Raw genomic sequence first — 25,580 nt, 5'->3', positions numbered from 1 at the left:
ACTGTGATGGAATCAGCCCCCTGGTGCACAACTGTATGTAATAAAGGAGTCCCCAAATGGGTTGCACACATGTTATGTACACACACACACCACCGTGTAGTCACCAGACGCCATGCCAAAGGCAATGGAAGAGTCTGTATGTGTTTGTGAGGAAATGAGGTTGCCAGGTTGGTAGGCTCGCTGTCATCAGACAGCGAGAAGGGACTGAGTCTTCCTCTCCTCACATGATCTCACTGAAAGACGACCTGCACAGCTGCATGATCACCATCTGGCCGCCATAGCTAATTGCTCAACTTGTGAGATTGCTGTAATTACTCACTTTCAGACACATACATGCCCACACGTGGAGTGAGGGGATGAACATGATGCTGGATTTGTTTAAGACAAGGAGAAATACCTTTTTTAGGAAGTTGGATGATAATATGAAATTCTACACAAGCCAAGATACTAGTTTTTTTTTTAATTGTCAAGTTTAAATGTTTTTTTCCCACTACTGTTTTACTACCATCACCAATGTGGTGAGGCAATGTGAGTTTTGCAGTCACGGTATGAAACATGTTGGAATCTTGCAAACAGAGATACCTTCTGCATCTATTGAATATAACTCAAGTCAGGCAGGCTGGGCCACAAGATTGGCCACTTCGGAGTTGGTTCTGGGCCGCATGTGGCCCGTGGGCCACTAATTTAATAGCATTCAATAAAGCACACACACTGCAAAACACAAACCTATTTATCAGTTGAGGCATTATTTCAAAATACTTCCTATCAGGTAGAGCTACTCTCTTCTGCTCACAACTTAGGAAATATCTGCCTTCATAGAGCTACTTCCTGCAGTCTATTCTGCTAGCAACATGCAACTACAAGGCAGTCCATGTTGTGCTTGGACTCACTTGACACCTAAAATCTGGGACGTTTTGATTGTGTGAGTGCTTGATTGTTTTCAAGTTATTCATGATAAGCAGCCACCTTGGGCAATAGAAATAAACTAAACAATGAGAAATAATTGACAATATGAAAAAAGAAGTATAAAAATATATTATAAAGCAGGGGTGTCAAACTCTGGCCCATGGGCCAAATTTGGCCCATACTGTAATTATATTTGGCCCACCAAGACAAATTTGATGTGTCAATACTAAAATTACAAATGGTCTTCACTAATAGAGATGTTGCTAGCAAGTTTTATTACCATTCTTTTTTTTTTTAAATGAACAGTTTTTACTCACCTCTGATTTCAGTAGTTATTCATCAGTCTTGTGTAGGCTGTACTGTATATCAGGGGCGTCCAAGTGTGGTCCTCAAGAGCCCCTATCCAGCCTGATTTCGATGTATCCCTACTGCAGCACATCTGCTTCACATTATCATTTTCAGACTTTTTCAAATCTCGCTGATAAACTGATCATTTGAATCAGGTGTGCTGTAGTAGGGCTCCGCCTAAAACAGGCCGGATTGGGGGTCTTGAGGGTCAAACGTAGGCACCCCTGCTGTATATAATATTAGACGTTCTTACATTTATTTGGGTTGTAATAATAATAATAATAAGCCTCCGGAGGAAACTATGATGCGGCCTGCGACAAAAATGAGTTTGACACCCCTGGTATGAACTATAAAAGAATAAATCTTATGCTGCACAAGTGTTGCCTGAATCTGTGTTAGACACAAGAGTTACATCCTGCGGGTTGCAGTAGATGTTTATGCCAGACTTGGACTTGTTTTGATTCAGTGGCATTGCATGGGGAACAACATTTATACCAATTTTAATAGTGCAGGGAAGGGTTTTCTGAAGCAGATTGGTACTTTCGCTCCCACTGAATGTACATTTCAGTTGTATTTTCTACACTAAGGACAAGATGTATTGTCTCCGTGTTGTGGTTGCCAGTTTTCTGCTCCACGATTGTATTTGACTTTTCTTTATTTCTTCCATTTTTATTTGAAATCACCTTTGTGCATATTGTTCAGTTGGCTGCCGAGCGTCTTTATCTTGTACAATGTCTCCCCCTGCTGGTTGAATGTTTGCTTCTCCAAACAATGAATGAGTTATAATTTCTGACGCCTCTGTTACATGATTTTCCACTACAAGTCTGTCACCAACGTTTTTGGTTTTCTTTACAGGACAAAAGTGTCAAATCAAAAAATAAAAGTAAAAATACAAACAAATATTTAAAAAATTTAAAAATATATAAAAATAAATCGATATTCAATTGAATAATTATATATTTATTTTTGTAATTATTTCCACATCAGAAAGACGCTTGGATAACAGAGCATCTGTGTCAAGGGCTGAGCACACATCATCTGTACCACTCTGCTTTTCTACTCTGCTTCCTTGCTCATGTTCCTAATTTTTGAGTGGTACAGGTTAGTAAACAATGCACCCAGCAATCTGCTGGTTCAGGGTGTATTTTGTACAATAATCATACTACATATAGTATACTTTGAACTTTGAATACTCAGTCTACCAATTGAAATAATAGATTCCTTTCAAAAAAAAAAACTGTAGAAGATAGGTAGGTTGCACAAAATGCAGCCGTTTCTACCAGCGGACTCACAAAATGTGCTCATTTCATATCTAAAATGTACTATCTACTGTTGTTTATTTTGAAATTTAGAGGAGCAGCCTCAGTCGCTCCCCACACGTCCCCATTGAAACACTACAAATAGGTAAGGAAATTGGAGACTATCCCAAATGGCATCAGGCAAAAAGGAGAGTGCACCCTGAACAAGTCCCCAATCAATCACGGGCCACAAAAAGACAACCATTAGTCTCATGGCGGTAACTGAACCCATGCTGCCAGATACCAGAAGAATGAACCACTACAGTGTGCTGCTTTAGGATTTTCTTTGTGTGTGTGTGTGTGTGTGTTTTTTTCTTTTTGCGGTACCCATTTCTTCTTGAATTTAAAGTAGCAAAAGTACCATGGATTACCAGCTAATACTTGCAGGTGATAATATTGCATCAGGGTAATTATTTTTATCAGTATGATGTGAATTGCATCAAGTCTTTCTTTTTTTTCTGAATTGCATCAAGTCTTTCTTTTTTTTCATCATTGTAAAAGACAGTAGTGATGAGACAAAACAAAAGTACAGAAGAAAAAAAATTCTCATTTGTTATTTACTGCACCATATATGTACACAAAAAATACTCAAAAGGCAATACAAAATAAAACAAACAACTCATAGTGAGATAATCAATCTCATTCAATCTGATACCAATGCAAGCTCTCTCGCCTTCCTTGATGATTTTGATGAATAACAATCTCCAAACGGCTACTGACTGCGTCTGTAGATTATCTGAATCGTTATCTGTACATTTGGTAGTGATTAAGAAATTAAACAGCCCATATATGGCTGCCAAGATGAAACAAAAACTAAAAATATTTAAATCCATGTAATAAGCATTCTAAGATCATGTTCCTGTATGATGATGAAGACTTAAAAATACTACATTGGCCACCGAAAAGTAATAGTGGCCCCTTAAGGAAATGCAGATTAGATCACTTTGGTGAAACACCAGCACAACTTTGGTCAGTTCATGTAGATTTTGCTCCAATCGGATGAGATTCCTCCAAAATGTGGCTTGGTATTAGATTCTAAAATAAGCACACTCTTTTAGGCTTGGACTTTGTCTCTCTTGGCTTTTGTTAATTGTGTTAGGACAGTAAACCTTAACAATATGAAATTAGGAGGGAGAAAAAAAAGTTAGGTTTGAAAAAAATACATATAACAAGTCAGTTGTAATATGAGGGGGGAAAAATGCAATTTACTACAATCAAGTCTTGGCTTTTCAGAAAACCTTCCCCTCAAGAAGGATCATTCATATTAGTGTATTCAGGCGAAACATCTTATCGAACTAAAAGTGTAGACATTACCCGATTTATATATAAAGTAGGAGTTCTTAGATGGCTGTGTTTATGTTGTATGGTATATATTTTTTTCCATTCACCTGTAAACTATTCTCTTTCCCCTGACAAATTATAACTTTAGTCTTGTAATAATAGCACTCTGAGATCATTGATGTGACTTTAAGACTCTTTCCTTGGGTTTTTTACTTTTTACATTGTTTTGTTTGACCATGATAGTCACTCATAATATCCCAATGTTATTATTTCTTATCACAAACAGGCACTTTATTATAAACTAAAAGTGCAGACGTGTGGATAAACCTTTCAAGTTAGAGCTACATATATATTTTGGAGCTACTTACCCTGCCATTCATGCAACATCGCTGTACGCAATATGGAAATAAAGAATTTGTGTGAGTCATGCTGAGAAACAAGAAAGCAAGAGTCAACAATAATAAGATTTCAGTAATGTGCAAATGCATTCTGGTCCATTCAGACTCTCTGTAGAGTCAAATAATCAAATGTGAGCCAGAGTACCGAAGCGTCCCTGTTCGTCACTGAACTATCTGGGGCATCTCGCTCCAGGCTTTGGCCTTCTTCTTGGCCAGAGCCATCCACGGTGGCTCATCCTGGGGCAAAGATGGAGATGGGAGACCACGCTGAGACTCCGTCGGCGGACCAGAAAGTACAGGAACTCTTGAAGCAGTCAGCGGAGGGTTGATTCTTGATGGAAAAGGGGGCGAAGTGAGTGTCGTGCTTGGGCTCTGCGCTGGCTTGGGTTCTAGGGGGGGTTTGGACACAGCGGGCGGGTTGGAGCTAGAAGGAGCTTTTACGGGAACTGGAACAGGAGTAGGAGGGGATAGGGATCGTTGAAAGGAGGAGGCCTGCGGTGCGGGTTTGGAGGTGACTGAGGGAAGAGTGGATTTGGGGGTGACAGGGCAAGGGAGTGGCTGACATTTGGGAAGCTGAGGTGGCACTGGAGTAACAGGGGAGAGTTGCTTCTTGGTCTCGTTTTCGGTAGTTGATGGAGACTTACTGATCTCTGAAGAACTCACTAAAGGAAAAAATAATTTAATTGTGAGCATTTATTGAGAAGTGCATCATAAATTATCCAAATCATGCTAGAAAACACTCCGCCCACCAATAACACCAGCAATACAATAATAGAAGGCTTGAGTGGTCACCAAAAGCAAGCCAGAGTTTCTAATTATAAAATTGATATTTTCACTGTAGCGTTAAGCACAATTTGACCATAACACTGCTATAAATCACTGTCCAGAAAATACTACTCTACCACTAGAAGGAGCCTGTCTACCACACTTTGACAATTACTGACTCAAACGATCTGTCCTTAGTGAAGAAGGCATCCAATCAAATGATAGGAGTCAAGTGAATTATTTAGAAATTCTAAACAGATACATTCAAAAATTACTGTCGTACCTATAGGACTTATTTTCGCGGTAGGAAAAAACCTGTCACTCGATATATATATAATATAGACGTCGCCATACATGACAATAATGACATGTCCATTGATTTTGTTTGCTGGTTCGGCGAAGGAACTCCACGCATCCACTGCCTTTTAGCGAGGTGTCTTTGTTCTGGCCGAAGTCTAATAAACCAGTATTGTAAAATCTCTTAAGGCGAGATAAGATATATTTTGCTACTCTGAATTAGCTTCCATTCTAATGTCTCCTTTCACATTCCTTCATGTTGTTATTGTCCTTGTTTTTTTCTCTTAACTGTTAGAAGACCAAAGTACAGATATCTGCTTTCAAATGCAGGTAGTAAATGTTAAAATGCTGTTGAGAAAAAAATACTCAAGTAAAGTTAAAAAGAAATAATACACAGCAAGTTTAAAATTAGTTGTCCATTAGTTTGTGTTATCGCATGTTGAGGACATTATACAACGCTTAACATACTAGAGTAAACAAGTACACACAACTAAACTGATTTGTTAATAAATAAAAAAAAAAAACCTCTGGTTTCCATCTAGAATCAACATTTCCTGACATAGAACAGACCGGTTCGCAAGCGGGTACGGGTGTGGCCTGAGGGTGCCTCTGATGCGCTTCGTGACTGCTTTGGCACTACTGACTGGGACATGTTTAGGCGGGCTGCCACTTGTGACGATCTGACAGACATTGAGGAGTATACTGACTCTGTTTCCTCCTACATCACGAAGTGCATTGATGATGTGACTCACTCAAAATCCATTGTCACTCGGGCTAACCGGAAGCCATGGCTGACAGGGGCTGTCTTCAGGCTGCTGAGGGCCAGGGACAAAGCATTTAGAGCGGGGGATGAGGCTGGCTTGAGGACCTCGAGGGCCGACCTGTCCCGGGGCATCAAAGAAGCGAAGAGGGCGTTCTCTTGCAAAATTACCGCCCACTTCAAGGACAGCAGGGACGCACGGAGCCTTTGGCAGGGTATTCAAACCATCACGGACTACAAGCCCGCGCCGCAGAGCTGTGAAGGGGACGTCCGTCTGCTAAATGATCTTAACCGCTTCTTTGCTCGCTTCGACGCTCAGAACAGCATTTGCCCGCTGAAGGCCACTCCCCCTTCACACGAGCAGCCCCTGTGCCTCTCTGCCGACAGCGTGAGGAGGGCGCTTGCCGCTATCAACATCCATAAGGCGGCGGGCCCTGACAACATCCCAGGTCGAGCGCTGAAGGACTGCGCTGGGGAGCTGATGGGTGTCTTCACGGACATCTTTAACATTTCCCTGCAGCAGGCCATCGTCCCGCCGTGTTTCAAGGCTGCCACCATCGTACCTGTGCCAAAGAAACCTGCTCCGTCCTGCTTCAATGACTACCGCCCCGTGGCTCTTACGCCCATCATCATGAAGTGCTTTGAGCGGCTTGTCATGGAGCACATCTGATCCGTTCTCCCCCCCACCATAGACCCCTTCCAGTTTGCGTACCGAGCCAAACGGTCCTCTGAGGATGCCATCTGCTCTGCCCTCCACTCGGCCCTCACCCACCTGGAGAGAAGGGACTCGTATGTGCGATTGCTGTTTGTGGACTTCAGTTCAGCCTTCAACACCATTGTGCCACAACGTCTCATCTGCAAACTCGACAAGCTGGGCCTCAGTACCTACCTCTGCAACTGGCTACTGGACTTCCTCTGTCAGAGGCCACAGGTGGTACGTGTTGGCGACAAAATCTCCACCAGCATCACGCTGAGCACAGGGGCCCCCCAAGGCTGTGTGCTCAGTCCGCTGCTCTTCACCCTACTGACTCATGACTGCACTGCAACCTACAGCGACAACCGCATTGTGAAGTTTGCTGACGACACGACTCTGGTGGGTCTTATCACCAAGGGAGACGAGACTCAATACAGGTTGGAGGTTGACCTTCTGACCACGTGGTGCAGGGACAACGAAGAAGAAGCGAAGAAGGCCCAGCGCCGCCTGTACTTCCTGCGGAAACTCAGGCGAGCGAGCGCTCCTCCGGCCGTCATGACTACGTTTTACTGTGGCACCATTGAGAGCATCCTCTCCAGCTGTATTGCTGTTTGGGGTGGCAGCTGCACTGACTACAACTTGAAGGCCCTGCAGCGCATAGTGAACACGGCTGGTAAGATTATTGGTGCTTCACTCCCCTCCTTGAAGGACATTTACACCTCCCACCTCACCCGCAAGGCGACCGCGATTGTGAGTGATGTGAGTCACCCCGCTCACTCTTTGTTCAATCTTTTGCCCTCTGGGAAGAGGTACAGGAACCTGCGCTCCCGCACCACCAGACTCACCAACAGCTTCATACTCCAGGCTGTTAGGATCCTGAACTCTCTCCCCCTTTCTGCGTAGTGTCCTGTACCTTTGCGCTATGCGTACTGTCTGCTGTATGCACACTTGCTCCGTTATTTCTCCTCTTATTTATTCGGTTATTTGTTTGGTTTATTATTTATTCATCACTCTTATTATTTATTGTTTGTGCCTTCTTGTTTTTATTTTGTGTCGTTTACTTGTATGTCTATCGTGTGCTGTGTCTCGTCACCGTGGGATAGAGGAAACGTAATTTCAGTTTCTTTGTGTGAAGAGATTGACAATAAAGCAGACTGACTTTTTTTTTACTTTGAAAGTTTATGTATTTGGACTGAAGTACAAAATTCATAAAAAGTATTTTTTTTTTTACATATTCATACATACGGTTGAAAAATCTGCACCTCAATAAAAGTCAAGCAAATCAATTTTTTTTTTTAATTCAACCACGTGAGTCCATTCAGCATCAAAATTCTCAAATGTTCTTGTGCTCACTGAAAAATGAGGGTTAAAAAAAAAAAAGCTCAATTTACAAAATGGAGCACACTCATTGATGTTGAACACTGCATGTTTATATTATTTCTCAGACAAAGTTGGTTCTCTAAGCGCAAGCATAATTCACAAGGATAAAGTTGGCTGTGGTACGTGTGTGTGTGTACGTTTCCGTGTGTGTTCCTTTCTTGATGTTGTGTCTGTGTGTGCGTGTGTGTTCAGACCTTTTCCGAAGAAGTCGGATGTTTTGGTGCAGAGTTCCTTTTTTAATGTTTGGCTGACATACGAAGGCAACGAAGAGTTACTGTCTTGGTCCTCCTGATGACAAAAGAGAGAACCACATTCATTAGTTGAAGCAGCTCAAACTGTATGTTGATGTCTTTTATGTATGCAAATGCAACGAGAGGGGAAACAAAAAAACAGGATGAACAAATGCAATCTCACTCGGATTTGTGTTTTTAGATCAAAAATTAACTAACCTTCTTGACGGTCATCTCGTCCAGTGAATTTTCTTTATAGATCTTCTGTTTTTGTCTGGCCATGGAGATCCAGCTGGGACGCTCAGATTCAGCGGGGACACCACGAGCTGCAGCAGGTTCTAAATGAGTCACGGGGTTAATTTTATGGGAACTTAATAACCATGCCAATGTTAGATTGGCTCCGTGTTCCCAAGAGTGCATTTGTGTTCGTATGCACCTGAGACACGTTTGCTTTTCACTCCAGTCTCCCCGTGGACATCTGGTTTCTTGGGAAGGGCAGGTTTGGTGAAAACTGGTGGACTTATGGACGCTTTAAAACTGCTCATTTCAACTTTACAAGTAACAGGCTGCGCCGGAGGCTCAACGGGTGCCTAAAAAGAGAGCACATCAAATGCAGTAACACGTTCATAGCTGCATGGTCTGTCTAAACCACTACGAGCCACCAGACAAACACTGGAAACGTTGCAGTGGGCCCCACAATTGTTGCTTTGGGATCTGTTTATAGTCCTAAATAAATTGTAAAAACCTATTAAACATATTTAACAGTTGCCCCCAACCTCCATTGCAAATACTAATTTCTTTGTTAAAGATTTTACAATTAAATGTCATCTATGCTTTGAAATGTGGCAAGACCGACATGAAACTGGCAAAAAAAAATCGGTATATTGTTTGTTCTTGTGGCGTTTTGCTTTACAAACACCAGGCTTCCTTTGGTGGTGGGAGAAAAAATGATGGTGCGGGTGGCTTACACCAGTGCACATTACCACAGGAAATCGCCCAATTTCACTTTCAAAACAAACAAAAATCATAATTTCCATGAAAATATTTTTTTACCATAAATAATGTTTCATTTATCTGTCCGTAAGACAGACAAACAAATCAATATTTCACTAGGTGGCAATAGGCACAAACAACCTGTTGCCAATTACAGTATTATTAATCAATCCAGAACATTCTACCCTATCTTAATAATAAAAGAATGAACCGCAAAAGGATAAATAAATTAATTAATAAAGGATTGGTTTTCACCTCTGTGTTTTCCTCTTCCGAACCAAAGCGATGCAGCACTACAGTCTTCCTCAGCCGAATTCCAAAGGGATTGTTTCCCTCCATCGCCACAGTGCTCTCTGTACATAGAAGTGCAGGATAAACCAAACTAGGTGTGGAAGATACGACTCCTTTAAATTAACTTTTTTTTTTAATTATTATTTTTTAACACAATTTGTATAAATGGCCAAGCCTTTAGTCGTTTCTTTCTGTTCTAGGCGTAAAAAGATGGACTAAAAGATGCCAGAAGATGGCAGCAGAGGACTGTTTTTTAAAATAAAACAACTAAATTGAACATGTTTACTCAAAATCAAGATGCCAGCAAATTCATTCTTTGACTTGTGCACTAAAGGTAAATTGGGGAGAATTTCAGTAAACAACAGAATAGTTCAAGGGGAGAGAAAAAAAAAAATCAACAAATGGGTGAATTCATGAAAGCCAAACTGCAAAAATTAGGTGTCTGTACACACACTTCTGCTGAAGTGCCTGTCTGCTCATTCATTATGTTTGCTCACCTTCTTTAGTTGCAGCAGCTGAGGTTTGCGCTGTCACTGGGTCCTGGACCGTATCATTGAAGGCTTTGACAGCAGTCCCGCCAGCTATTGTTGTTTTGACACATTTCTCCATCTGGGCCTCCAACTGTGGGTCCTTCTTGGTGGTCTCCTCCACATCCTCATCTCCAGGCTCTTGGCTGGGGGTTGGGGCTGATGAAGGGGGCGGGATTTCTTTGGGCTCCCCACCAGAGAGGGATCTCTGCCAGGCAGGGATGATTGTGAAGCGAACTTTGCTCTTATTGGGACGTTCCGGTAACTGGTTGACTACTTCCTCCTCAGGTAGAGGCGTGGCTTCATCTACAACATCTGTATCAGAAATCGGAGTCACCGGCTCTTCTTTGACTTCCATTCCAGTGTCAGTGATCTCTTCATCAACATGTTGCTCTGTTATTGTATAGGATGCCGCAACTTTAGGATCTTCGTCAGATGGAGACAACTGAAAGGCGAATGTGCCCGACTCTAAGCACGGAGAGACCAGGTTTGTGTGGACTGGAGTGTTTGGAGGTTGGTAGTTGGAGAAGGTCTCGATGGGAATGTTGACCTCAGCATGAGGGAAGGTCTCACTGGCAGGGAGGCTCTCGGTGCAAATGGTGGTCTCTTCAAGAGTAACAGTCTCACAGGGAACGATGGGAGTGATGGTCTCGGCGGGAGGGTCAGTCTCACCGGGAGTGCTTGGTGTGCTCAGACCCAAGGTCTCAGTGTCTTGTGAAGGCGATTCAAAGTGTGAAGAAGAAGACACTCTAAATGATATTGTTTGCTTTGTTTCTGTTTCTTCTTCCATCTCCAGCAATTCTTCCTGCTCCACATCTCTATCCTTCCCCTCATCTTCTCCTGAATGGAGCTCTGTGTGCTCGAAGTCTTCATCCTCCTCTCTTGCTTTACTTTCACGATCATTTTCATTGGGAAATATTTGGCTCTCGTGGTTGGTTACCAGATCACATGACTGAAGTGTTTCAACTTCATGTGTGCATTGTGAGTTACCCATGGTATCAACATGTGAAGTTTCCCTTTGCTCCGGCAATAACGTCACATTGCAAACCTCTTGGCATGTTTCAACGGGAAGCATTTCCCACGCTTCGTCTTCTGCCACTTCCGTCCACTGTTGTTTTTCCTCTTCCTCCACATCCGCCCTCACCTTATGACCTTCTCCCTCCACTTGAAGATCGATTAATTTCTGATCTTCCGCACTTTCTTCAGTTTCCAGTTCTTCCCTGTGGTTCGATTCTGTTTTGTACATGTCGTGCTGTTCTTCAGGTTTGACTTCTTGTGGCAAGTCGTGATGCTCATCCTCTAAACGGATCTGAAAGAAGAAACAAATGAAGTCATGAAGTCAAAAGACTCTGTAAATAACTTTTCGGTAAATGGATGCATTGATGACACGTGATTAATAATAAAAAATACTTACACAAGGCTGACTGAATCTTTCCACAACAAGTTCCTCCTCCTCCTCTTCTTCTTTTTCATCATCATCTTCACTTTCTTCTTCCTCATCCACATGTAGGAAAGGACTAGTCAAAGCAGCTACCTCCTCCTCCTCCTCCTCCTCTTCCTCGCTAGACTGATCCAATAGGGTATCACATGGAGCAATTTGAGGAAATGCAGGCTCATCCATCACCTCCTCTTCATTTTCCTGTTCCTTGTTCTCGTCATTCAGATCCAGGACAACATCCTCAGAGGCCACACATGGAGTGCAAGAAGGTAGGGGCGTCTTCAGGGAGCTGAGCACTTCCTGTAAGAAGGAGCCGTCACCCTCCACACCTTCTCCAAGTCCATCTTCTTCTCCCAGATCTAGTCCATCCATGCCCTTCTCTTTTCCATTCACAAGAGAATGGTCCCAGAAATCTTGGTGGCCAGCAGGGGGTTCCGGTGTGGCTCTGAAAGCAGAAATGATGAGGTCTTATTAGTAGGAGAGCCCACCGCAATAAAAACAATCCAATTAGAAAATGATGTTTACGCACATGGGACTGTCCAGAGAAGAGCCTCCGTTACTGAGTTCGGGGGAGGGCGAAGGCTGAGTGTCAGCTGCTCCCACCCCCGAGTGACAGGAAGTGTCCTGATCAAGAGAAACGTCCAAATCATCCTCTTCCGCTGATTCGTGCAACAATGGCTGCTCTTTCTCCTGAGCTTCTTTCTCCTCTTTTGGCTTTTGTTTCATCACATCGTCGCTTGCATCTGCATCAATAAGCAGAAACAGATGAAGGAAACAACACATTGGAATAAGAAGGGGGAGGGGAAGGGAGCACTAACCTCGTTTCTCCTCTTCCTCTGGTGCCTCTAAAGTGTCCGGGAAGGAAATGTTCAACGATCCATCCATGCCATTGTGTTCCTCTGATTTAATCTCAAGCCTCTGCATGGACCAAACACAAAGTACTAGAAACATCAGCACTACACAAGGAAAATATTGGTTCAGAGAGTAAGGAAAGAAGCAAGATGCAGGTCAAAACTATCAACGTTCCCATACACAGCGACAGTTTCGAGAAGCGCTTAAACCACAATAATAATTAAAATGTTCTTAACTTCGACGTTTACAAGATGTGCAAATCACACACACAGAAAATGAGAGAAACATTTCCTCCAACGTTCTGTGCAAAGATTTGATAGGCTTTTTCCAAAGGTCTAACTTTAACATAAAGGTTACATCATATTTTGAGCATGATGAGGATCTGCAGTTAAGCAAAATAGAATTTTAAAATGGAAATAACTAACACTTGGAGTCCATCAAAAAAGGAATGAATTGTTTTAGTGTGTTGAAGAGAAACTAAAACTAGATAAGTGAAGCTATAGGAACCAATAAATTACCCAATAATTTTGTGCAAAATCATAATTTTGTATATTGGTGACCAGCTAACCGATGAGACAAGATATACTTATCATTATTATATAGTTTTGTTGAGTTCACTAAGTTTGTCTACATAATGTACAGCATCTTATACATATACAACATAGAGCCTTTTTTCTTCCAAAGCAATACTATTCTGTAGGGTTGGTGTTAACAACTAAAATGGGGGACAGAAAGTTGGAGAGCTGATTGTCACAGTAAAAATGTTGCATCATTTTCAGCATGTCGATGCGACAACAGTTTGCTTCAGAGGGCGGGACCACTTTTCAACAGTAAGAGCAATACACCGCACATATTTGTGTTCTTACATTGGCAGCTTTCCTCCGGTTACAGGCTTTGTGTCTTAGGCCCAGCTTGTGCTTGGCAGCAGAATTATCCAGACAGCCAAAAGGGCTTGCCGGCTGACTGAAATCCCCCGGAACCGTCACCAGGGGGCTCACTGCTCTCCTGGACAACTGGGGAGAGAACAGAGAAAGAAGGTTTTACTTACATTTTTCACTTCATTTACATTGCCATCCATCTTCTTAAGGTAGACCCTGGACTGATTGCCAGCCAATCACAGGGTATTGTTTAGCAACATAACTGTAAACACTCAAACTTATGCCTTTGGACAAATTAGACTCAGCAGGGGTGTCAAACCCATTTTTGTTGCGGGCCATATCGTAGTTATGGTTTCCCTTGTGGGGCCATTAGTACTATCATATATTATCGTATACACACAGCAGCATTAAACAAAACAATTTCTAATTTATTTTGAAAGTGGGGTTTTAAAAAATGTTGCAATACGTCACTTTTTATTAAAAGATAAGACAATTTACATAGTTGACATATGCCTTTGCGGGCCACATAAAAGGATGTGGAGGGCAAGATCTGGCCCCCGGACCTCAAGTTTGACACCTGTGATTTAGAGTCTTCATTAAACCAAACATGTACATTTTTTAGGAAACCAGAGAGTAAAACCCATGCAAGCACGTTGAGAAGATAATTCAAACCTGAAGCTTCTCATCTGAGTAGACATGCGAACCACTCGAAGGAAGATGTTCCGTTAAAAAAACAAGACTTAAGGATTACGTTTGAGAAATGAAACCCAAATATGTACCAACTGTAACCACAACCTTGTCTGCCATTGTTTGGAGAGATTAGTTCCAGACAGCGCAAGTCACATCACACATGAGTCACTGACTTGTTGTGGATTTGAGAAGGAAACTGCACACCATGAACTGATGGTCAATTGGTGTTGAAAGGTTACAATTCTTCCTTGAATGATGAAGTCTGCAGATAGGAAACCAAAAAGGAAATAGAGCACGACTGTGTGTGACTACATCCAGCTGTCTAAATATTAGCTGTGCTTTAAACACTTATGGTGTTGATTATACAGTAGAGCAGAGTCTTGTGCTTTGCTCCATCGAGAAAAGATTTCAAACTTGGAAAAGTTTCAAGAAAAACTAAAGGATGACAAAGAGAACTCACTTTCCCAGTTGAGTTTTAAGTGTTGGATTCAACCTTTTCCCTTTCTCACCCAATTTCTCTTGTTGTAGCCTACCGTATTTTCCGGACTATAAGGCGCACCTTCAATGAATGGCCCATTTTAAAACTTTGTCCTTATATAAGGCGCACCGGACTATAAGGCGCACCATTAATGCATCATGTCAGATTTTTAATCCAAATCAAATCATTCTCCATTTTATCTATTTTACTTCAACTTCAGACGCAACAAGTTACTTTATAATCACAAAATAATGATCCAAAGTCTTTTTTATTCATGATTCATAGTCTTCAGCAGGCCACTTATGATTGATTTCATGACACAATGCTTCAGGCCACTTTAAATTTAGGAATTTGGTCCATATATAAAGGCGCACTGTTGGCTTTTGAGAACATTTTAGGTTTTTAGGTGCGCCTTATAGTCCGGAAAATACGGTAATTCCAAATGTACAAACACATTTTAGCTTTTAGATACAAATGAACCCTCCTCAATCTATCTCCATCTATCCTCTTTATCCATCCTATGTGCATTCATATTTGCACCTTAGTTGAAGCAACAGCAACATGTCTTCTTGAGTATGTTCCTCGGCCCTTAGTGACGTTTAATGGCTGAGGCCATATTTGCAATCTGTGTCTGTGAGCGTATTTGACACCTGTAGTCCAGTTTGGCTCTGATGCATACTCAAGTCTGGTAGACATCCTGGTGGGCCAAATCTGGAACTAATGGTCATAAACACGCACGGCAGGAGGCAGAAGAAGAGCGGAATCCCCGCACAAGTCTGACATGGTTCAGATGGCCAAGTGTGAGTACGCCCTAAAACGTTCTGGAATATGTCCCTCACAGCTGCATTAGTTTACTGTGGTCTTTTCACCATATTCACAACTGTAAAAGGAATATTTAAACTCTTTTTTTCCCCCCACATATTTTTGGTGCTCATCATTTTGGGTTGTTTTTAGCACGGAAAGCCCAGGTTTACTTAAATAATCGAACTTTTACTGACTGCATTTTTTGTGCACATTTAAAGGCAGAAAACTTGTCAGCTTCTTTACCATAGATGTAAAAATATGCCTGTTTAGCCCATCTGGCTTGTGCTAAACAGAAGGTCAAGAGGTTTGCAAGTGAAGTATAAAGAGTGCGGATCAAGAGAAACACACTTTTAAGGGTCTGAACAAGGTGGTGAGATGGAGCTGAAGAAGGAGATCAAAACACCTGAAGGTTTTTAGAGTAACCACAAGTGATTTTTTTTTTATCCCGACGTAGTCACATGGGAAATATCTCAATAATACAAAGCTCTGCTGCACAGCCTAAAGTGTCCTCGCGGCTTTCATAAATCACATCAAGTATTTTACCAAGGTGGCTTTCCTGGCCTACATTCTGCAAAACATTACTTTTCTTTTCTAGAAATCTTAACATTTAATCTTATGTCACCACACTAACCAGTTTATCAAACAGAGCTCATGCCTTGATAGTGTATATATTAGAACTGTCCTAAACCCAAAGACACCCGTATAGAAGATTCTACAAGCCGATTGTGTGGCTCGATCTCTACAATTACCTGGTCTTCGTCAGTATCGCCCCCCGCAAGGTTGAGTGAATTGTTCCTCTCAGCGTGATTCTGAAAGACACAGGTGGAAAGAAACAAGGAAACATGTTTGAAAAGATGTGGCAATTAGGTGGCGTGACAGTAGTGTGCATGTTACCCTGGCTGCTTGAGAAGACGTGTACTCGGGGGGACTGCAGGGCAGACCGTCATCCTCCGACATAGTTCCGGCATCTTCCGTCCTCTTGACACACATCAGCGATGGAGGAGAGCCCAGCCTGATGGCCTGCTTCAGCTGAAGCTGCAATTCCGTGTAAAAGGCACATGCAACAGTTGCTGATGGATCTTATTGAACAGTACAATCCAACACACAAATACCAAATGTCAACACTTAGCTATAGTAAACCACAAGTCCGGTTCAGACGCTAAATCCAAAACAAACTGGCCTTGTTTCTGACCTCACTCACTATGCCGTGTATTATGTCAACACAGAATTTTGTATTGGATCCCGTTACGTGATGCTATCTTCCCAAAAGTGATAGACTTGACAGTATTTTTATTAATGTTTCACTAGAGTGGATGCAGTAGGTGGAATTAGAGGCCTTTATAAAAATGTTGTCATTGTAAGAGGCCACAGACGGCTCTTTGAGAGTGTCTTCCCGTGTTTACAGTCTCACTGATGTAGAGTATGATTAACAGACAATGACTTGCTCATACAGTCACCACAGAGGGGTGAGTGTTTAATTTTGAAAGTGCGTCTGTTTGCCGTGAAGTATCACAGAAACTAAAACTGACATACTTTATCGGTTTGCTGCATGTTACACTGGTATTGTCAATCAGTGACTCATTTATCAAGGTGCAAAATAAACACTGTATGTTCCTTTCTTTTTTAAATCACTTTTACTGGAGGGATAATAACAGAATACCTTGAGGGGTAATGTTAACAGGATTTAGATCCGAGTACATGACACTTACACTCACATATGTTTCCATCATCAATAGCTCAATCATTCATCATAAATAAAAATGTCCGAAAATTTTCAGCTGATACACGTTGTGGCCTGTATCGTGATACTCTTGGAACCACACACATAAAAATAATACTTTGACCTGGATCATGTGGTGGGATGGAGGGCAAACATTCAGAAACAAGGCCACAATGTGGGTGGCAAAACGTGCAATCTTTATCCCATGTGCAGCTTGCTTGTTACATAATATGTTTACACAGAATCTGACTCCTCGCATATCAAAATGACAGGCCGGTTCAGAGTTGACGGCCAAGATTTCATAATCAAGTTCTTCAAAAGTGTATATTTTGAAGCCAAAAATATTTTACACATGAACAAGTCATTCTTTAGAATTCTGTTACACTGTAAATAATGTGACCATGAGAAACTAGCAAAAGTTTCCCGAGTGTCAAATCTGCTTAAGGGAGTTTCATTGTATAGACAGCTTAGAGGAGCGGTTTAACTGCGGGTCAGACTTACATCGTCCATTTTTAGTCACTTGTTGTGACGCAGATTGATCTGTCAGTCTGCTCTCTTTCCCATCATTAGTTTTAACTCTGACTGCCTGGAATTTACATTACGATTAAGCACATCAAGATGATACCACAATAAAAACTCGCTTTGGTTACGTTTCCATCCCAGAGTTTCAACTCTGAGCTACAATAATTTTTTCTATGTATTGGATTGGCTACAATTATTTGTTTATGGCTGGAGAGATCAAATGATTGGCTCAGTTTGTGATCAATTTCTGTTGCGATGATAGTTACAACTAGAGTACCTGAAGCGATTTCACTTTTCCATGAATGCTGTCCTGAGATGCCCCCAGAGCCTCGTTGGCCTCCGATGAGTCCGAGACAAAGACGGAGTCGTGTGACAAGGCCTTGCTGCCCAGGCTAATCTTTGACCTTTAGAAAACAGGAAATAGGGGGGGTTAGGCCACCAAACTATTTTCCTCCTTTACTTCCATGTGTAATAGAGTAACATTTCATCCTAGTATGGCATGTTCTTTCATTTTAAAAGTGGGGTATATTTGTCTACTGAGCCACAACAGGAAGAGGCAGTAAAACCTTTTCTTTAAGGAAAGGAAATTAGTACTATTCCAAGGAAGAGATGCTCCACTTTTTAAACAAACACGGGAAAAAGCAGTCCTGCATTCCAGAGACTGGAGGATCAGGAGATAAACACTTAGGATCACAATTAATGTTTAGTCAAGTCATATTTAGGAAAATAACACTTCACTTGACAAACGCTGTGTTTATTCTTTTTTGCATGTTCTTCCTCAGAACCATAATACATGTACCCTTGAGCATGGATCGGTCATATAAACAGAACAATCGTAAAGGAATCCCAGACCGATTAACAGTGGCTGTTTTTTTAGCAGCATGTACAGTACAAAATAGTATTGAGTAAACTAGAAATGTGTCGCATGCATGTTAACCGTGTTGCATGTAAAAGCAAAGGTCAATTGACACACTGATGGTTAGTGACTCTGCATTGGGCATTTGGCAAATCTTTTTGGAGGGCACTGATAGACACCAAGAAAATCAATTCAATTACCAAAAATGGATTCTTTTGGAATGTGTGAGGAAAGTTAGAGTACAAAGATCAAACCCATGGCAAGAACATGCAATCACCACATTGTAGTGATGGAGCCGAGATTCAAACCCCGAATCTCAACACTGTGAGAAAGACATCTGGCCATTGTGTTGCTCTCCTTGTTAACATTCTGAGTAAAATTAAGTAATACAATTATCATTTAAATATAAAAAAGAAACTTTGGGTCCCTATTTAACAGACATTAGACTTTTTCCAAAGAGCATGTGCATGATCTTACCCTTTCCCCTTCTCCGACCGACTGAGAGTATTGTTTTCGGATGTTTTGCTGATGTTATCACTCGACTGGCTGCCTTTAAGCTCTGCATGATCTCCTGACGACTCCTTTTTCTTCTTCCTCACAAAGAAGTTTTTAAAAGTCTGGAACTTGGACTTCTTCTTTCCTGAAGGGATACATGAGAGAACCATGTTTGAAATACGCTAGCAGATTTTTTGCTCTCCGGTTGGTCGTGTTCTGACTCATTCAAACAAACCGCGGTGGTACGCTAATGAGGCAATTACGCACACAGCATTTTTATACACTGCCAAAATATGAAGTGCAGTTCCCGCAATTTGCCTGTTGGCTTTAATAGCTCAGGTAGGCACATGAGGGAAAAACCACGCGTATGAGTGTTTACACAGATAAGCACATAAACACAACACGCATGCTGGTAAAGGGTGCCCAAGTGACTGCGGCTCCATTAGCACTGGAGCAGAAAACCCAACAACTCTTTCATAAGCTTTTAAACAGCTAGAGTGCTTTTAGTGAGAACGTCACAGAAGTGGGGAAGTTGGGGGGTTGAGAATGATTAAGTGTAAGGTTATGAGACTGATTTCAAGACATAGAGCAAATTTTCTACCCTTTCACTGACTGAATAGAAATGAAATCTTTTATTATCTAATGATTTTCAAAATACAGCTGAACCTCGATTATACGCCGACTTTGAGGTCCAGAATTTGGGAACCCCAAATAGTCTTGGAAGTGTAGCCACAGGAAATTGCAGTAGGGAAATACGTACTATGTGTTTGCATTTGGGGAATGACATCATTGCTCTAGATGAAAATTAATACGATATAATTATGACAAATTATTATATTACCAATCATGGTAGCGATCATGTAGCATAAGCATAAGCAGTCATACATACGGTTGTGTTGTTTTCCAAATGTTTTAAGGTTAATGCTCACAGTTCAAAAGAAAATCTATTTATGACGAAGGAAATTGGGGTTCATGGCCAAACCGCATTTGACGGAAAGTCGCGTAGAATCAAAGCGTGTAAAATCAAGGTTCAGCTATAGCTAGTAATTATATGTACCGTTTTTTTCCGTGTATAGTGCGCCCCCATGTATAGTACGCACCCCTAAAAATGGCATGCTGATGCTGGAAAAAAGCTTGTACCCATGTATAATACGCACCGAATTTTTATGAATTTTTTTAAAAAAAAAATGTAATTTTTTTTTTTTTTTTTTTTAAGTCCCAATGATCGTCACACACGCAGGGAGGCAATGGGTCCCATTTTTATAGTCTTTGGTATAGTCTTAACTAGGCTGGATGTAATTTTTTTTGTTGGCGTTGATTTCTCCGACTGCCCATAAACGCACCACCGCGCTCCGTGCCTGTTTACCTGTAATACGGATTTAGGTAGAGAACTGAACTCTCGCTCTTTATATAGCTGACGTGTCTTGCTCATCCGTTCTGCGCATCTGTAATGGCGGCCTCCGTATGATATCCGGTTTGCGTGTGTGCGAGAGCGAGGGAGAGCGAGAGAGAGAGCGTGCGAGAGAACGCTCAACCGTAGCGCGCCGCCGACCGCCCAACTGCACCGGGCTGGCCGATTATTGTGACAGAGCCGTCGCTGAAATTTAGAAGATATTTTTAAAGTCCTGATGTACTTTCTAAAATTTAAGTGGACCTCAGTGCGCACTGCGCAGGGAGCTTAATTTGGTGCAGCGCGCCGGGCGCTCACTGTCGCATTGCTTAAAGAGCGCCTTTGTGTTTTAGGATGAATAGCAGAGACCAAAGGAACAAGGCAAAGTGTTGTGAAATACAATATTACCTGTAATACGCATTTTGTTATTTGCTGATTGAAACTGCTCATTAAACTGTGAATTGAAACTAATAGGAAGAAAACAACTCTCGCTCTTTATATAGCTGACGTGTCTTGCGCATCCGTTCTGTGCATTTTATTTCACAACACTTTGCCTTGTTCCTTTCTTCTCTGCTGTTCACTTCAAACACGCTCCATGCAACCGCAATGCTCTCGTATCAGACGCTTGCTCGATCACCTGCTCGTTTGCTGTCCCGTGCGCGCACGAAGCGCGGTGGTGCGTTTACGGGCAGTCGGAGAAATCAACGCCAACAAAAAAAATTACATCCAGCCTAGTTAAGACCATACCAAAGACTATAAAAATGGGACCCATTGCCTCCCTGCGTGTGTGACGATCATTGGGACTTAAAAAAAAAAAAAAAAAAAAAAAAAAAAAATTAAAAAAAAAAGATTTTTTTTTTTTTTTTTTGTACCCATGTATAATGCGCACCCCGGATTTTAGGACAATAAATTAGTAAAATTTTGCGCACTATACACGGAAAAAAACGGTATAACATAATTCTAACTGGTTCAACTTATTCATGCCAGAGGTTAATGGCTCCACAATAAGAGTAAGACCAATATTTTACTTCTCTTGCAAAAAAACAAAAATGTGCAGTTTTAGATTTACCTGAAAACTACATTTAATAACTAACAATTAAAAACTACTCTGAAATGAAACCAAGATGAAAACCCAAGAGCTATCTGCAGGTAGGAACGAAGAGAGTCTAGACACAAACATTGGCAATAGCTGGTTTGACACGGTTTGGACTGTCCTAACATCGGAAGAAACCACTGGTGGATTAAGAAACAGACATCCAGCAAGTAGCCCAAAGACAGGAGTTGATGCAGACCTAAGATTTTGAGAGCTGTAAATACACCTTAGAAAAAAGTGATATTAACAAACTGCAAGAGCGCAGAAGCGAAGTCTTATATTCTACGAGAAATAGATTTACGGCCTGACCACACAAAGCTTAACCTTTACCCAAGTAATGGACAATTTGGAGCAAAAAAAGAACCTGATCCCAAACATACACACTCATCTGTGAATTACAGTCATGATTTGGGTTCTTCTGGGGCTGGCCCATACATCTTTGACTCTAAAGCGTATGCATTTTAATGCTGAAGAGGAAACTGAAGATACAATCAAAAGTAAACAAGAGAGGCTGTCATGAAAGCCCATTTTCTGATGCCGATGGGTCACATGCTCGATACAAGCGATTGCAACAAATCAAGCCTTTTTTCACTTCACTCTAATTTAAGTCTCTTTGTTCCAATACAACAGCTACAGCAAAAAAAAAAAAATGCAGGACTGAGTGTACATTAGGTGAAAGACAGTCTACCTCCCAGCCTAATCCTAACCTGCATTATCTAGTTATTTGAAAAAACTAAAAAGACCAATTCAGCGCTTTAGCACAATACTGAGATGAGGAAAAGAAACACCCAAACATACAGTTTAGGGCAGGGTTCAACAATCCTGGTTCTTGGGGTCAAGTCTTACATGTTTTCGATGTCTCCCTGGTGCAACACAGCTAAATCAACTCATCAAATAATCCATCAATCTGCAGAAGCTGTATAAGCATCCTGATCATTAGATCAGCTATATTGCGTCAGGGAGACATAAAAACATTGCTTGAAGAGCTTATTATGTTAGTGTTTTAAAACATTTGCCATGAATCTCATTTTACTTGTCTGAGTCATGTATGAAAGAATACTTCAGCATTCCTTCTAGTCTCGATTAAACTAAATTACAGTTGGAAATATGTTTGGAATCTGAGGACAAGTGCACATTTTGCCTGAAAATGCCTCATTTACCCAGATTAGCTACCTTTATGTCAAACATGAAGGACCGTGTTTTTCCCAGTCATTTTTTTGTGCGTTTGCGGGGATGTTGGCAACTAATTCTCATTTCACAAAGTGAACAGCTTTAGCTGTACTTGAAGAGCTTCCAGCATGCTCTTGATGAGTCTTCAGGGGCCTTTGCAATACAAACGTGAAAGTCAGGTTGAAACACTATCAGGTACTTTTATTTTGCCACTTCAGGTGCAATACACTGCTAAGGTAAAGGAAGGTCAGCCTGAGTAACTTTTGGAAAAAAATATATTTTATTCGATACACTTTTGTTCACTATTATTACTTGCACACATATATGTTATCATATGCTGCTAAGGGAATCGACCAACAACACACACCACGGGAAAACTGTGACCTTTGACATGGAAGAAAAAAGAAAGAGGTGAAGCACATTGAGACTGACATTGCATCGGCATGTGTTAGGAATGAAAGTATGAGGTCATGCTGTCTCTCAGAGCAGTTGGCGTTATGACTTTCAAGTACTAACTGGAAGAACTAAAAGAATAAACAAGCAGCAGGAGAAAAGCCTATCACGGATTTATGGGTTTTAAATAAACACACATTTCTTAAAAGTAAGATTTAATGCAATTTTTATTTTTACAATTAACTGTCAGTACTAAATGTGGGCTGATGGACAGACAGCTCCAAGGAATCTCATTCTACGGATTCAATCAAAGCACAAAACAATCTACGAGACCCGAAAGGGAGATGAGTCATCTGTTCAGTACTATCACTGGAATCAAGTTGAGAACAACAGGACATGGTGTGAGAGCCGTACACAACACTGCCTCCTTGTTACAATCATAACATCATCACGTGTTATTTATCTGCGTGACAGACAGTGTGATGTGCTTGGGCATGTGAGACAATTTTAGGTGTATCTCTGCTTCATTTCCTGCTAGCACCTTCAGTAAGACCAGAGAAATATCTCCAGTGGCCTGGAAATATCTGCTGCATGGTACGCTGATAAAACATCATTTTCTTTCAAAATAATATCCTTCTGCAAGTATCTCTATGTATCTTTTCTCTTAATCTGTCGTGCAACCTCTAAATTCTAAAACTGTGAAATTATTATAAAATATAAAAATTCTGAATAAAACAGACAATACAGCCATTGAATTTTGTATAAGTATAACATTGCCTAAAAGTAAATCCAGAAATTTAGAATAATATAACTTACATTACGTTGTATTCAGTAAATGAATATACCTGAGCACTCTTCCACAACCTCAACAGGCTCCTGGTTGGCCATCACATCTGGGGGTCCTGATGCCATGGCTGCAGGGTCACTGCTGCAAAAGAAATGAGCATGGTGAGCCGCCTCTACCCTCCAGAAGGGATTTTTTCTTTTTTCTTTTTAATAAATGTGACTGTTGTCCACTTGCAAGGAGATTGAACTCACATGATGACGATGTGATTCAAGTGTAATTCAAGTTAAAGTTGTGTCTCGTAATAGCTGGGTAGGACAAAACTATTTTCAGTTAATAAAGGCATTTCTATTTTTACTACAATCCAAGAACCTCAAACAAACTGCACAATCAAGTTCAAATAATCCCACGGGGGCGTCTGAGCTATATTTACCATCGCTTGCTGCTGATGCCCATGTCCTGTCACTCAGCCAGACATGGTGAAGTGTTTTCATATTGAAAGTACCTGCAGTTTCTCGTTAAACGTTAATATTTCATTGGACACCAGAAAGTTTGAGTCAATAAGGGTACAGCCCCAAAATTGTCAAATGATGGAATATTTGGATGCTGAGCAATTCTTTTTTAGTTTGACGACTTTAGTTTTTAGTTTTTTCCTTGTACTTGAATTTTAGCATTTGCCTGCTATTTTGTGTTTGGAAAGGTGATCATTAATAAAATACTTAATCAAAGGGGTCTAAGGATGTGTTAGAATTACAGTATGTTCTTTCAGTATTAGTCACACTGCTGGGAATACAAAGAATTCCGTGCAACACAATTATTTTATCAATTTTTTATTAGTATTTCATTTTATTTTATTATAATTTTATTAATTATCAGTTCAATCACTTCTGAATGTAAATTCTCACATTATGAAGCAAGCCCAGCTTTTATTTTATATTATTATTATTATTTTTATTATTATTTAAACGGTCTACTAGTAATTTTTGTTGTGCTGGCGTTTTAAAAAAAAATAGTTTTAGGTTTACAAGTCGACAACGCTCACCATTATGCTTGTTTCTGTTTTGTCCTCTTTTTACATTAAGGAAGTAGCCTACAAGCTTCTTGTCATCTGTGTTTAGATTATAAAATTGTAGCAAATGGAACATTCCGGAGTTTATCACATGCTGATGGCATTTATACAACAACAAATATAACCAACCCCCTTTTGCACAAAGCTTTCCTAATTCTCCATTCTGCAGAACGGAAAGAAGAAGAACAGCATTTTACCCCAACACACAGACATTAAGTCAGTAATATTCTCAAAAGTAGTGATGGAATCACTTCCTCCCAGATCTGAACACAGAAAACAATACGGTTCTCAGGAAAGACTATTATGGACCCTCAGTATCACAAGTGCCAGTGTTGGTCTTTTGTTATTAGGTTGTGTAAACCTTGTGTTTTCAGTATATGTGCATGCGCGTGCGTGCGTTTGTTGTGGGTTCAGTAGTGAGACTGACAAACGGAATTGGAGTTTAGTGCTTTGTGACCAAACCAACAATTAATTTAAACCTTGGAGTCAGAAAATTCAACAATCAAACCAATCAGATCAGCCTGCCCTTTTTAACTTTTTGGAAAAAGACTGAATGTGTACTCGTGGCTCGCAGGCAATTTTCTTTGATGGACCACATCATATGATTCAGTTTTTGCTCTCCATCTGGCAACCGCAATCTACTTCAGTTCTGGCGTTGAGCTCTTCCTATTCCTTTCGACTAAAAGGGAGTGTATGGCGTACTGTTTTAAAAGTGATCCATTTAAAGTCACGCTTGCAAATGACCTGTCAGGGAAAGTCCAAGCTAATGATTGCCAAACG

General features: G+C 41.0%; 1 protein-coding gene across 6 annotated transcripts in view; it reads right to left on the bottom strand.

Annotated features, from left to right (window-relative positions):
• Window positions 1-3,095: 3,095 nt before the first annotated feature.
• zgc:66433 (uncharacterized protein LOC321250 homolog) overlaps window positions 3,096-25,580 on the bottom strand; it is a 39,288-nt gene continuing 16,803 nt past the window's right edge. For 5 of the 6 annotated variants that reach the window (XM_061275710.1, XM_061275730.1, XM_061275737.1 and 2 more), the window contains 15 exons: window positions 23,793-23,875; window positions 18,884-19,046; window positions 17,828-17,954; window positions 16,203-16,343; window positions 16,058-16,117; window positions 13,325-13,471; window positions 12,425-12,524; window positions 12,136-12,349; window positions 11,583-12,051; window positions 10,139-11,477; window positions 9,606-9,703; window positions 8,794-8,947; window positions 8,577-8,695; window positions 8,322-8,415; window positions 3,096-4,893 (listed from right to left, as the gene is read on the bottom strand). In XM_061275710.1, the coding sequence (XP_061131694.1) occupies window positions 4,394-4,893; window positions 8,322-8,415; window positions 8,577-8,695; window positions 8,794-8,947; window positions 9,606-9,703; window positions 10,139-11,477; window positions 11,583-12,051; window positions 12,136-12,349; window positions 12,425-12,524; window positions 13,325-13,471; window positions 16,058-16,117; window positions 16,203-16,343; window positions 17,828-17,954; window positions 18,884-19,046; window positions 23,793-23,875 (3,808 nt within the window). In that variant the 3' untranslated portion in view covers window positions 3,096-4,393. The remainder of the gene's footprint in view (window positions 4,894-8,321; window positions 8,416-8,576; window positions 8,696-8,793; window positions 8,948-9,605; window positions 9,704-10,138; window positions 11,478-11,582; window positions 12,052-12,135; window positions 12,350-12,424; window positions 12,525-13,324; window positions 13,472-16,057; window positions 16,118-16,202; window positions 16,344-17,827; window positions 17,955-18,883; window positions 19,047-23,792; window positions 23,876-25,580) is intronic. The other variant, XM_061275719.1, reaches the window with a different exon arrangement.

Source organism: Syngnathus typhle, linkage group LG1, assembly GCF_033458585.1.
Source record: "Syngnathus typhle isolate RoL2023-S1 ecotype Sweden linkage group LG1, RoL_Styp_1.0, whole genome shotgun sequence".
NCBI classification, from domain to species: Eukaryota; Metazoa; Chordata; class Actinopteri; order Syngnathiformes; family Syngnathidae; genus Syngnathus; species Syngnathus typhle.
The sequence above is the reverse complement of the archived record's forward strand: the minus strand, read 5'-3'. Positions and strand labels throughout refer to the sequence as shown.